Genomic DNA, 14,178 nt, shown 5'->3' with positions numbered 1-14,178 from the left:
ATTTATCTCCCTTCATTGGTTGTGGGAGATGGAGACGATGGTGGTGGAGCAAACAACAAGGCAGACATCTCATTCTCCCCAACAACTAATACCTGGTTCACACTGAATGCCATTCCATCCAAAAGGAAGTTTCTAAAAAATATCAAGACAAGGTGATCTCAATGTTTCAGCCCTCCCTGTGTTCCAACTTGCCCCAAAATACACTGCTATAAATGGCTTGTTTCAATTAATCAAGAACGAATTTCATTGGTTACAACGTTTTTAGAACGATAGAAAGCTGCAATCTCGATTTCTTAATTTTCGTTTCACCAGAGGGGACAATAGATTTGCTCTCTCTCTCTGTCCGTCCATCCCACACTGTGGTTTTTCAGACTGTTTCCCATATCCTTTAGCATATTCAACTGAAACTTTATACATGGCTTTATTATGATAAGTTTCAGATCAAGTTTGAGCTTCAGGGTGTTTCATCAATCTTTCATGGAGTTATGCCCTTTTCGTACATAGAAAATATCACATTGGTAGGGGACATGTATTGCAAAGCAATTCTCGTTCTTGTTTTCATTCATTTGAAAGTAGAAGTGTAATGCCTTTGCAACATCTTATATTTATGTGGGAATCAATTTTGCTCCAAATCTAAAGTTTTGTTACAAGTAGATGGGGAAACTTTTTGTGATTATATTGTGATTTCGTACTAATTATTGGTAATCATAAGTAAGCTTTTAGATAAATAATTTGATTAAGGTTGTGGTCAAGTTTCATAGAAATTGTGTGTAGTTTTGGGGACTAAAGCAAATACCTATTTTGGGGGGGTCAAACACCCCCCCCATAGACCCCCTTAATGAGCGCAGACTTTGATGCGGTCGATACACTTTGGTACATTAAGGTTGTGGTCAAGTTTCACCAAAATTGTGTATGTAGTTTCGGAGAAGAGAGCAAATACCTATTTTGGGGGGGGGGGTCAACCCCCCCCTCCCCATAGACCCCTTTATGTAGACCCCTTTACTGTGCGCATATTTTAATGCAGTCAATACTTTTTGGTACATCAGTGGTGATGAATGTTGTGGTCATGTTTCATCAAAACTGTGTGTGTAGTTTCAGAGAAGATAGCAAATACCTATTTTTTTTCGGGGTCGGGGGGTCAAAATAAACCTTATGGACACCCTTATGATCACAGATTTTGATGCAGTCAATGCACCTTCGTTAAGCATCAGATATGAAGCTTGTTGCCAAGTTTCATCAAAATTGTGTGTTTGGTTAAAGTGATAATGAGTGAAGTGTTTACTCACTGACTCACTCGCTCACCTATGGACACTGCTCGATTGCATATGCTCAACTGACGAAAGTTCAGGTGAGCTAAAAATGGTACCGTTGGAAAGCTAATTGTTGAAGGCCCTGTCACACCTTGACGATTTAGCCAGCGTATGCCTGACATATGCAAAATTTGGCTAAAACGCTGGCACACGTCGAATACGTTATGGGTAGGTTTGTATACGTTAAGAGCACGCTGGCATACGTCGTAGTACGCGGAGGTGTGAGACAAATTTTCCATGCTTGAAATTTTTCGACGTATACCAGCGTATGACTCACACGTTCCGCATAATGCTGGCCATAAGTTGTAGGCACGTTACGCGATTGTTGACACACGTCGACACACGTCGACACACATTACTTGTAAGTTACTCATAAGTCGAAACACGTCGAGGTAATGTTTAGCGTACCCGAAACTTATTTCTAACCTATGAGTAACGTGTTGTAGGCACGTTACGCGATCGTTGACACACGTCGTCACACGTTACTTGTACGTTACTCATAAGTCGAAACACGTCAATGTAATGGTTAGCGTCAGTGTTCCAGACTCCCTGTTTTTTTTTGTATTTTTTCTTCGGTATGACCGTGATGTTAACACTTCGATTTCTAGTGTGGTTATAATATAATATAATTCATAGGCTGCCGCTCAACGATTGAAATCATAACCGCACTAGAAATCGAAGTGTCAACATCACCGTCATACTGAAGAAAAAAAACCCCAAAAAACAGGGAGTCTGGAACACTGACGCTAACCATTACATTGACTTGTTTCGACTTATGAGTAACGTACAAGTAACGTATGTCGACGTGTGTCAACAATCGCGTAGCGTGCCTACAAATTATGCCAGCGTATGCGGAATGTGTGTCATACGTCGAGAAATTTTCAACATGCTGAAAATTTCTCGATGTACTTGGCGTATGACGACGTATGTCAGCGTACTACGACGTATGCCAGCATGCTATTAACGTATACAAAACGTACCCATAATGTATTCGACGTGTGCCAGCTTGGTTCGGCAAATTTTTCATACGTCGGCATACGCTGGCTAAAATGTCAAGGTGTGACAGCGGCTTCACACTTCGATGTGTAGTGCGGTTGTGATTTGAATCGTCGAGCCGCAGCCTATGAATAGCCTATGCCATGTGACCGTCGGTGATATGCTGCCACGCTATGCATAAGTTAGACTATCGTTAGACATAGGTTGTGAACGCCGACAACACGCTGAGCATTCGTTGGTATAAGTTATCTATATGTGATTAAAACATTCTGTGTATGTTACTAATATGTTATGCATACGTCCAACATGTTATTATATGCCCAAAACTTAAAAAAATCATCAATAGTTCAGCATACGCCAGCGTTTTACATACATTTTGAGACCTTGCCATACGCTGGCTAAAACATCAAGGTGTGACAGGGCCTTGATTTACTTGGAACCAAAATGCCCTAGGGGGTGGGGACGTAGGATCACATGACTCAAAACGAAAAATGTTTTACTCAAAATTTGATATTGGGTCATTCCTGGTGGAACTTTTTGCCCTCTTTCAACTTTGCTTTAAGTGTGAATCGTGGGGATTTGCGATGGCGTGCCATTGACTTCGCTCTAGTTTTTTTTATTCTCACTAGCAGATACCAGTTTACGATGGGTATGGGGGACAGGACAGATCACAATACTCGGTTATGGTAGTTTCTTTGGATGTTTTGCGCCGCATTGAACAGCTCAGTTCATATTGGTGGTGTGTCTGGGTGACCATGGTTGCATTTGAGACTGGTCACTTTCGATTGTTGGCCTTGACACATAGTGCCAAATGAGTAACACGAACGATTTGACATATTCATCGTTTCCATATTACGTAAATCAACAGATTACAACATGGCAGGATAGAAGTCATAAATGCCGAGTTGAACAAATGTCCTGAACTCATGGACTTAGTTAAGTAAAGCATGTCATCTGGGACCCGGCCTTCGGTTTGCCGCCAAACACTGCTGATTGTGACGTCATTGATTCCCTCTGAAAATTCTATCTGTATTCGATTTTTTAAATCCGCTATCACCTGCGTAAATACATGGAACACATAATGTGAAGATTTCGGAAGTATGAACAGAATATGTTCGGAGAAAAGTGTGTTAGAAGTTCCAGGCTTACGCCCATTATATAATGATTTGAAATCAGACAGCACCATTGGAAATTGTTCTTCCAAATGTGTCAGCATCAAAAAATCTTTACTATTCTCGATTTTCTGTTTCTTTCATTAGCTGATTTGAGAAAGATGCACCAGCAGAACAAGGTGAATCGAGATTCGCCATCTTTGCTAAACCCACTTGGCAGTCCAACATCAGCTTCACCCCAAAGCGAGGGTTTGTGTGGGATTTGCATCTTTTGTGTTGTCACTATTTGTTTGACTATTTTTGCTACATTTCCTCCATCTCAGCACACTGGCAGAATGACCGAAAAGTATACACACTCACCTCTAAGCTGTCTAGCCTGGTTTGAATCTTAGGCCAGCTATAAACAGTCATCCCAATGTTTCACAGGCAGCGTGATTCATCAATGTGTGTGCCGTCCCTTGGATGGATGTGAAACTGGGCTTCCCGTCTGCTGACATAAGTTGCTGGACGTTAAAGATCCCACGATGTCCTTTGCAAAAAGTCGGCGCATTATCGCTGACACCCTGAAGAAATTCCAAATTCCTGCCCTGATGTCCTGTGTCGGAGTGGCGACCCATCCAGGGTTGTAACTCGAGCCAATATACTTCTTCGGCAGAACCGACGCTTTGCATCGATCATAGTTCATTTTCTGATCGAGCACACCGCAAGAAAACCTTTCTTACATTGCACATTTCATCCAACCATGTGTCAACGGCTTTTTGTCCTCCAGCCTTTGTGATGTACACACCAAAACTCTGAGTGAACAGATTAATAGTGTGCAGATTCTGATGCTTTTTGGTTTTTCTCAATTATGTCTCATCCTCATTGTTATGATGCACAAAGATGGCAGTTCTTCAATTCATACAATCCCATTTTCATTTTCTCAGCTCTTTGTCATGTAAATCTCAAATCCTTATATATATATATATATATATATATATATATATATATATATATATATATATATATATATATATATATATATATATATATGTGTATATATATATATATGTGTATATATATATATATATATATATATATATATATATATATATATATATATATGTATATATATATATGTATATATATATGTATATATATATATATATATATATATATATATATATATATATATATATGTATATATATATATATATATATATGTATATATATATATATATATATATATATATATATATATATATATATATATATATATATATATATATATATATATATATATATATGTATATATATATATATATATTTTTTTTTTTTTTAAGAAAGTTGAAGAGCTAAAATATATTTCAACACATTGTCTATCAGATCCTCACGATGGCACTGCCAGATAAAGTAGGGTATGCTCTTAGACTTCGGAAAAGAACAAAGATAAAAATAAAATATCCTCAGAAACAGTCGTATTAAGTAGAACATTTCACCAGCTTGCAAGGAAAAGGGAGAAGGCTTGGGTGCAGTCATTGCTCTGACCTATAAATGGTCAAATAAAGCAAACTTTTCCTTGTGCTTCTTTAAATGAACATTGTAATTTCATATGAATCTTCATCCAAATTATTCGACAAAAATAGCACGATATTAGTCATAATCCCAACAATTTAAAAATACCCCCAAAAACTGGAGGATATTGTAACCAGCTCTGTCTGTCGTTCATTCCGGTATCTCCTCCTGAACGGTTGAGCAGAAATTCACCAATCTTGGAAGTTATGATCACGACATGGCATGAAGGTTCAAGAGCAGGATCATTTTTGCCTCCGCAACCTGGGGTTGGATCTAAAGGTCAAATACCAAAAAATGCAATTACGGGCAGAATTTGAAACATTTTTTGAAATGAAACTTTGTTTAGGCAATCGACATTGGGAGACGCATGAAATATTTAACAATTATTATTCTTTTTTTGATTTTTCTCCTGGTGCATTCCTCAGTAGGCCAGGGGCCAGTGGGACCTACCTTGCACCCCCCCCCCCCTGCGACAATTTTTCACTGATACCACAGTGTTCATATATATCCCAAGTATCAGAAAAAAGATGTTCCCAGAAAAATAACTCATTTGTATTATGCTTTATTAAGCTGTTTCCATTTTTGCATGTAATTAAGCTATCCAAACATTATTCTACATATCTGACAACAAAGGAAATATGTTCACTGTATTCCTTGACCCTCCAAACATATGTGTAGATTCCTCATTTACAAATTTCCATGTATAGTACCAGAAGTTAAGATATTTACGAAAATGAGAATTTCCATAATGGTGGATCCTAATTAGCATATCAATGCATTTCAAATTATTTCCACTACTTTTACTCAAACAGAAAATAATTTTGTTTCCCTTAAACACCAACAGACATCATAAGTCACAGTTATGTCTTACTAGTACGTGCCCGTAAAAAAAAATAAAAAAATATTCAAACCGCGAGCAACAAACAACAACCACACAGGCCGTTTCTTCGCTCTCGCGTGCCCGTACATGCGTGGCCCGGAAATTCGCATGTTATTCGTAGTTACGATTATTCGCAATTTAGTTTTAATACCCAATTATTCAATTAGCGCCAACGTATTTTACGTTTTCGCAATGTCGTGGCAAGGAAAAACAAAAAGAGAAGAGAAGAGAGAAAAAAAACTTACTTCCTGGTTCAGAGCATACCAGCACTCTGATGTTACTGAAATTTATGCACCGTCTAATATGGAAACGATCATAACTTGGGGCATTGTGTTTATCTATAAATGCGCATAAGAAATCGAGAAATTATTAGAATACACGGTCATCACTCTCTGGAAGTCCGTACGTTGTATCCCGTAATGGGGAACGCGGCGGAGGTTCCCTTCCCCATCGGCCACGCCCACGCAACAACGTGCCTTGTCCTTGCTTTGGTAAATAAATGGCCATAACTTGGGAAGCACTTGTCCGATTAATATCAAACCTTGAAAAGGCACATCCTCGGGTCCCCAGCAATATACCTGGCAAGTTTCAATTAGATCGGACCAGTGGTTGTCGAGAAACAGCGGTCACACACACACACACACACACACACACACACACACACACACACACACACACACACACACACACACACACACACACACACACACACTTCCGTTATGGTAATACAGTTTATATACGTAGACACGCATAAAATACATAAACATGACAAACAAAGATTTACCCTTAAACAGAGTTCTTTGAAAGAGGAATTCAAGTGGGGCATTAGCGAAACTCAATTCAAAAATATATCAAGCCATAGAACACAAATTGTAGATCTCTGCTCTCTGCCTTCACAACAACATCATGGCAAACACATGGTCGGATGTACCCTATTGTTTTTATATATGGATCTTTGTCGAAGTGGGCGGTGGATTATATTAGGAGATCGCACAAAAGGTTAAACAAAGCGATATCCTGTAAAAATAAAATTGCACCTCCCAAGACACCAACCGCATGGCACCACAGGGCCCAACATAGGTGGAAACACAGTCTGTTTAATCGATGTTCACTTGAGAGCACGGATACTTTTTCCGAAACGAACAACCAAGCAGCTTGGAGAGCGCTCACCAAGTGGCTTAAGCACTCAAGCAAGCACTCCAACAAAACAGTTGTTAATAAACGGCTAGTTTGGCTAGCGATTAGCAACACGTTAAACATACATCTCCCGGAGACACCCAAAATGTCAAGCCACGAACGCTAACGTCTCCCGATGTTTACCACCATTACAATATAACGAGCAATTCACAGCTGTGATGAATACAGGCATCGATAATAATATGAGTGAGGAAAGTGAAAACAACAACTACAATGACGTTAAGAAATCGTTGCGGCCAGTTCCAAGTCAAGACATAGTTGAGCAGGTCAGAAAACATGGCAGCTTCAGACCCCAGCGAGGTTACCCAGGAAACACCTTAAGACCCATAGATGGAGGCGGCTGGGGATTGTCTGATGAAGGATATAATTAAATAAGGCCGTTAATTATCTTTAAAAGGGGTGTTTTAATTAACCCAAACACCCAATTTTCACTCTTCCACTTCCTTGGAGTTTTCTTCAGCGGCATGCTAGGTTTTATAGTTTTGGAGTTATGGAGGAGACACACTGACACACACACACACACACACACACACACACACACACACACACACACACACACACACACACACACACACACACACACACACACACACACACCCTTTTTTCTTATTGATTGCCTGTTTACTTTTTAACCTTGTATGCTTATCTCTGCATCCATGGTCAAATTGTAGATATTTTGTTGAGTTATCTTCTTTCTTTTTTTTCCACTATTTTAGCCATGTAAAATTGCATTGATGTTTCTTAATGTCATTATGTTGTCAGTAAATTGTGTACAAGCTTATCCATAAGTCTGTGCCATTTAATTATCTAATGTTGATCTTCCTCACTCTTTGTGCACACTCTTCCCATGCCCACATGCAGACTGCACTAAAAATGCTCAATTATATGAGCAGAAGAGGTTGCCTGCATCACAAATGGAAGTTTACAAGCTCTTCTTGCAAAAGCAGGTTGAGAAAACTTTATTAATTTATTTTGCTGCTGAATTTGCAACATCATTTTGGTCACTAAGATGTTTGCTGTCATTGTTTTTCTTTCAATTATCTTGTACATTAAAGACGTCAACTTGGTGAATCCGTACATGGTTGTTGCAGGTGAGGACAGTGGCTGCATTAGTGAGAAATGACTTTCTCATTCTCTTCCTTTGCCTGAGATAGATTCAGGAAGACCGTCAAAGAAGGGCAGAAGAAAAGCGGACCATGCGCGAGTTGGATGAACAAGAGGAATGCCGTGTCGCAAAGGAGCGTGAAAAGATGGCACAGGAATATGAAAAGGAACTGGCACTACAGAGACTGAAAGATATGGAGGTAGAACCTTGTACCGAGACTAAGCTAAATTGGTTGATTTTCTAAGAGTTAGATACAGGGCAAAACTTTAGAATTTGGCCAGTGTGCCCTGCACAGTTGCCTCCTGTTTACAAACGATATGTTGGGATCTTTAACATTCACCAGCTACATCGCATCTTCCAGACCCCATTCATCGAACAGCCTGTGAAACACCTGCTGAGTAGTAGTTTGTAGTTGCGTTAATAATCAAACTCATGCTAAACAACTCAAAGGTGCAAGTGTGCATGTAGACCACATATGTAGTGGTCTACATGCACAATGGTCCAAAGTGCTACCCCCAGTGGTACCTCTGAGCTGAGTTGCCAACCACATCTGTATATTACTTGTGTGAAAATGTTCAGATTGCCCAGTATGTTCCTTACCCATTAATACCACTACTTTAATGGCTCCAATTAATACCACCTTCTTGTGGGTTCTGTTGCAGCTAATAGAGCATGTGCAAATGGCCCAAGTCTTTCATGAAACTACTTGATTAAACTACAGGCCTGACATTTACTGAAACAACTTGGGGCAGAAATTTGGCCAGGATGCTTGTGATGACTCGCTTGCTCTTCACAAAAGGCACCATGGGGTCTTTAACCTACATCAACTAATGCTAACAGATAGGTCCCCTGCTTAACATCCATTTAAGGGATGACACACTTTGTAATGCCATGTCTGCACACCAATCCATCATTCATAGCTAGGTTAAGACATCCTGTCTCTTGTCATCCCCTCATCTTGCATCATCCTCATCCTAGCATCTTCTTTTACCAATGTCTTCCCCACAATTTTTCCCTTCTCTTCTCCTCAACTCCTCTACCCTCTCCTCTTTCAATTATTTTTCATTGTTTACCACTTTTTGCTTTCCTTCCTCTCCCATAAAAGATGCTTTATTTTATTATTATTATTATTATTACTAGTACGTGCCGTAAAAATAAATAAATAAATATTCCAACCACGAGCAACAAACAACAACCACACAGGCCGTTTCTTCACTCTCGGGTGCCCGTACGTGCGTGGCGTGGAAGTTCGCATATCACAGTTACGATGATTCGCAATTTTGGTTTTAATGGCCAATTATTCAATTGGCGCCAACGTATTTTGCCTTTTCGCAATGTCATCGCAAGGAAAAACAAAAAGAGAAGAGAAGAGAGAAAAAAAAATTACTTTCTGGTTCGGAGCATACCAGCACTCTGATGTTACCGAAATTTATGCACCGTCTGATATGAAAACGATCATAACTTGCGGTATGAAAACGATCATAACTTGCGGCATTGTGTTTATCTATAAATGTGCATAAGAAATCGAGAAATTATTAGAATACACAAAATCATCACTCTCCGGAAGTCTGTATGTTGTAACCCGCAATGGGGACCGCGGCTGAGCTTCCCTTCCCCATCGGCCACACTCACGCAACAACGTGTCTTGTCATTGGTTTGGTAAATAAATGGCCATAACTTGGGAAGCACTTGTCCGATTAATATCAAACCTTGAAAAGGCACATCCTCAGGGCCCCAGCAATATACCTGGGAAGTTTCAATTTGTGTCTGTGACCGCTGTTTCTCGACAACCGCTGGTCCGATCTCTCTCTCTCTCTCACACACACACACACACACACACACACACACACACACACACACACACACACACACACACACACACACACACACACACACACACACACACACACACACACACACACACACACACACACACACACACACACACACACACACACACACACACACTGCTGGAATTATAGATAGATTTTTTTTGGGGGGGGGGGGATGTTACAATGTGTAAATAGAGGTGGGAAAAGTCTGATTTAATGCAATTTAATTCCAGGCTATTTTGTGAATATAGTGATTTTGTGAATAATGTGAGTTATTTTGTGAAGGCAACAAAAGGTGAAAAATTTGAAAGGGGATGTAGACTTTCTATCGGCACTGTATATGTATAGGACACCTCGTAGCTCATTTCACTCATTTGTTAATACCTTGTCATGTCTGTTCACTTGCCTTCCAATGTCGATCCTGTCATACGTTTCAATTTCATCTCAAACCTAAAACTATCCACATTATTTTCTTCTCTTTATACTTCTTAGCTTCATTAAGTTTTTCTCTGCCTGGTTCCCACGATCACATTGTTGGTCGTTAGAATTTGACCCTTACCATTTAGTTATTCCGGAAGTCTCCATTATACCACAGACGTTCTCTCTCCCCCCCCCCACCTTTTTTTAATATCATTAAGGAGGGAGTTTCAATCATTAATTTTGCTTTGTATTGCCATGCATTCAGAAAGAAAAAAAGACCCAGTTGGTAGAACATCTTCTGGAAGTCCAACTGAAGCCGAAGTCAAAAGAGAAGCCACATCCTTCGCAGAACTCATCAGAGCTCCAGCTTCGAACAGAGCAAACGGAGAGTGTGAGGAGGGGAGAGGGTACAGAGTTCACTTCGATATGGGAGCTTGTGCATTTAAACTATTATCGCAGAAATGCTGTTTTTACTATTTTTACCCCATGGGGTCTTCCACCCCACGGGGTCTAAGCGCCTCTCGCGTTCTCTCTTTTCTTGTGTACAGTTCATTTGAACATCTATTTCTCCATTATTCGTTAACAGAATTCGATGAAAAATTATAGGCATACACTAGACCCATATGTGCAGGCATTAACTGAGCCCAAAGTGCGATTCTGGCCCTCCGGGCCGAGAAACGGCCCTTTCGGCCAATTTTCTTAAAATTGCTATTTCTCAGTTGTTCGTAAACGGAACCGAACCAAACTTGACAGGTATATTCTGGAGACCATTCCCCAGGCAATAACTGAGCCCAAAGTGCGATTCCGGCCCTTTGGCCCGAGAAACGGCCCTTTCGGCCCATTTTCTTAAAATTGTTATTTCTCGGTTATTGTTGACGGAACCGAACCAAACTTGACAGGTATATTCTAGAGACCATTCCCCAGGCGCTAACTGAGCCCAAAGTGTGATTCCAGCCCTTTGGGCTGAGAAACGGCCCCTTTGGGCCATTTTCTTTAAATTGTTATTAAAAATTTTATTTTGTCTTGCGCTGGGCAATACCCAACGCAAAATTAAGTCGCAAATGATAATATGAAACTCGCCTCACTCTTGTGAGGTGTTCTGGTTTCTTTTTCTGATGCAATGAAAATCTTAGCTAATTTCAAAACTATCTGTCGTCTGTGCTATCGCTCACCTGAGAGTTGTACAAATGAACTCCCACGGGGTATGTTCGCAATTCAAACTTGTTATTTGAAGGACAAGCACTGCATTATTGTTACAGCAATATGTTGTCAGTTGTCACCCCACTCCCCCTCCCCCCTCCCCACCCCGCCAAATTTTTATTGTATGAAATCTATATTTTTTCCCATGACCACAACTTGATCAGTTTGCAATTTCCAAGATTGATTCTGTTTTATATGTTGTTATGTTTGTGAGATAGATGGAGGAATTTCATAGAAAAGTTGGGATTGTGCAAAGTAGCTTGGTCCGTGGACATGTCGGAGACATCTCGATGTAAATTAAGTAGGGAAATTGTGAGCTTAAGTGTTACGTGCCACCGCACAGGGGCGGCGCTGTGTTAATTAGGTAGGGTTGAAGGATAATTTTTCCCTGTATGTGATTGCTCCCTGTGACTTTTTCCTATGTTTTTGCATTTCAAGATGGGCGATTAAAAAGGGATTACTTCCTTAAAACAACAACCGAGCTGGACATTTCCGAGCAGGTGAAAACCCCGCCTCTAGGAATGACAACTAGCAAACCATGCCCCTGGAGTGCATGATTAATGGGCGTGAGGTCAGAGAGGAGGATAGAGTTGGGATCGGAGTGGGACACAAAGAAGGAGTGGTACAGAAGCGAGGGAGGCAGGATCGATGGTTGGAAGAGAAGGACATTACGGCTGGCTTTCCCTCGACGTAGTGGGGAAGGCTGTGCTGTTCTCGTGTTCATGCTGAGACGAGTTTGCCCATGTGATGGAGCCAGATGCTGGCCATTGACTTCGGCTGGGTCATGTGAGACCGTGCCTCGAAGTCTCGTGTTGCTCCATCTGGGAAGAAGGCGGCACCATTTGGTAGAGGAGCGGCTTCGGCAAGTGCGATTGATGAAAGAAGTTGCATGGCAGATTCTGAGCACTGGTGTTGAATATCACTGACTGAATTACCTCCTGTAGTCTCCCGCCAAGAGAGTGGCTTGGTGCAATTTTTGGGCGTATTTTCCTATGCAGTGACGATGCGGTTTGGCGAACCTGAAGCTCCAGAAACTCATCTCTGGGCACACAGCTAAGTGCAGGGAGAAAGGGTAGATTTTTCTTTTATTTATTCTACCCCCATTGTCTGTTATTCTGTGTGGAGGCACCTCAAATAGGAATGTAGGCTACCTCACGTTTCATTATTTTCCTGATTTATCCCTATAATGAATACTTGATTTATCTATATTAAACCCCCATATTTATTTAAGTTGCTTGTGTTGTGTATTTGTCATGGGTTCAAGTATAAACCCTTGTGCTGTGCTTCCATCTGCAACGTGCCTTCGCCGCCCTCCCGTCCTGCGCGTGCCATAATCTCCTGAGAATCTTGGCTTTTCGCCTCCAAAGTTGAAAACTGTTCGGCTTTCCGTCCAAGTAGGGGCTAACCTCCCTGGACATGACAATATTTATACCTTATTTTGGGGATATCTACATATTTATGTCTTTTTAAGAAACTGGTATTTCATTTATTTTGGGGATAATTTTGTGTAATCTACATTGGGAACAAAAAGTGTCCATTTTGCCTATCTTGTTTTACATCCACATAATATTTGGTTGATCAATTCACTTCCCAGGATGCTGCGTTGGCTCAATTGGCTGGGCTACTGTTTTAAAGATTTACATGAAGCTACTTTGGAATACATTGAGGGCACTTTCAATCTCCTTACATATTCCTTTTACATATACTGATCATCGATGAAAGCAGAATTTTGCAGCTTTCTGAAAGCAGAAAGAAATTGTAATTTTGCAGCTCATGGTCTGTAACTACCACTTTAATTGTAACAAGTCTGGAGACGGTAATGGTTCACGAGCAATGTACACGGTTCGCCTTTTTATTTTTTGACCTTCGAGGGGACGCCACGGGCAAACTGGCAGGAATCAGGAAAAACGTAAATGATGAAAGTTGTAGTACTCGAAGAGCACTACTTGCATACCAACTTTCATTCGAAACAGTTGAAAACCCTAGGAGCTCGATGCCCAATTTATTGATTTTTTTTGACATTTTCTAAGTTCGTGACCTTGTGACCTTGACCTTGGGACGAAAATGAAAAATCGAGCTCCCTGGGGCTATGCAGGTGCCATTGGGCTAAACAAATACCGAAACCCCTGCCAGATTCGACAAACCCCCTTGGAGAAGATGTAACTTGAAATCGGCTACCCCCTAAAAACACATGTTTTTTGGGCGTGGCCCCACCCATAATGGGCACAGCACGCTCATTCTCAGGAAAACACAACTCGATCATGATATAAACCTCCCACTCAAATTTTATCAGGATCGGTTCAAAACCCACGGAGCTATGCTCAGAACAGACAGACAGACAGACACACACACACATAACGAATATAGTGGTCACTTACTGACTCGTGAACCAATAATGGTGTTTAAATTTATAAAGATGTCTTCTTCATATTTCAGTGCTCACGGTATCAGGGTACGTTCATGGTATGTGCTTACCTTTGGGGGCAATGTACATAATATATACACACAAATTGTGAAAGCTGTAAATGCTTCCTTAAATAAAATGGGTTTTTTTGGACAGTTTTTAAAGCCA

General features: G+C 40.5%; 1 protein-coding gene across 11 annotated transcripts in view; it reads left to right on the top strand.

Moving 5' to 3' along the window:
- Window positions 1–14,178, top strand: part of CSPP1 (centrosome and spindle pole associated protein 1) — a 116,622-nt gene that overhangs the window by 56,520 nt on the left and 45,924 nt on the right. For 10 of the 11 annotated variants that reach the window (XR_015058247.1, XR_015058248.1, XM_085881486.1 and 7 more), the window contains 4 exons: window positions 3,566–3,667; window positions 7,911–7,996; window positions 8,204–8,353; window positions 10,672–10,797. Coding sequence is in view for 9 of the 11 variants with exons in the window: in XM_085881486.1 (XP_085737612.1) it covers window positions 3,566–3,667; window positions 7,911–7,996; window positions 8,204–8,353; window positions 10,672–10,797 (464 nt within the window). In the remaining 2 variants the exon portion in view is untranslated. The remainder of the gene's footprint in view (window positions 1–3,565; window positions 3,668–7,910; window positions 7,997–8,203; window positions 8,354–10,671; window positions 10,798–14,178) is intronic. The other variant, XM_085881484.1, reaches the window with a different exon arrangement.

The sequence above is a fragment of the Eptatretus burgeri genome, chromosome 5, assembly GCF_056783735.1.
Source record: "Eptatretus burgeri isolate ZD-2024b chromosome 5, Ebu_testis_v1, whole genome shotgun sequence".
In the NCBI taxonomy this organism is placed as follows: Eukaryota; Metazoa; Chordata; class Myxini; order Myxiniformes; family Myxinidae; genus Eptatretus; species Eptatretus burgeri.
Note: the sequence above shows the minus strand (reverse complement) of the source record. Positions and strands in the feature narration are given on the sequence as shown.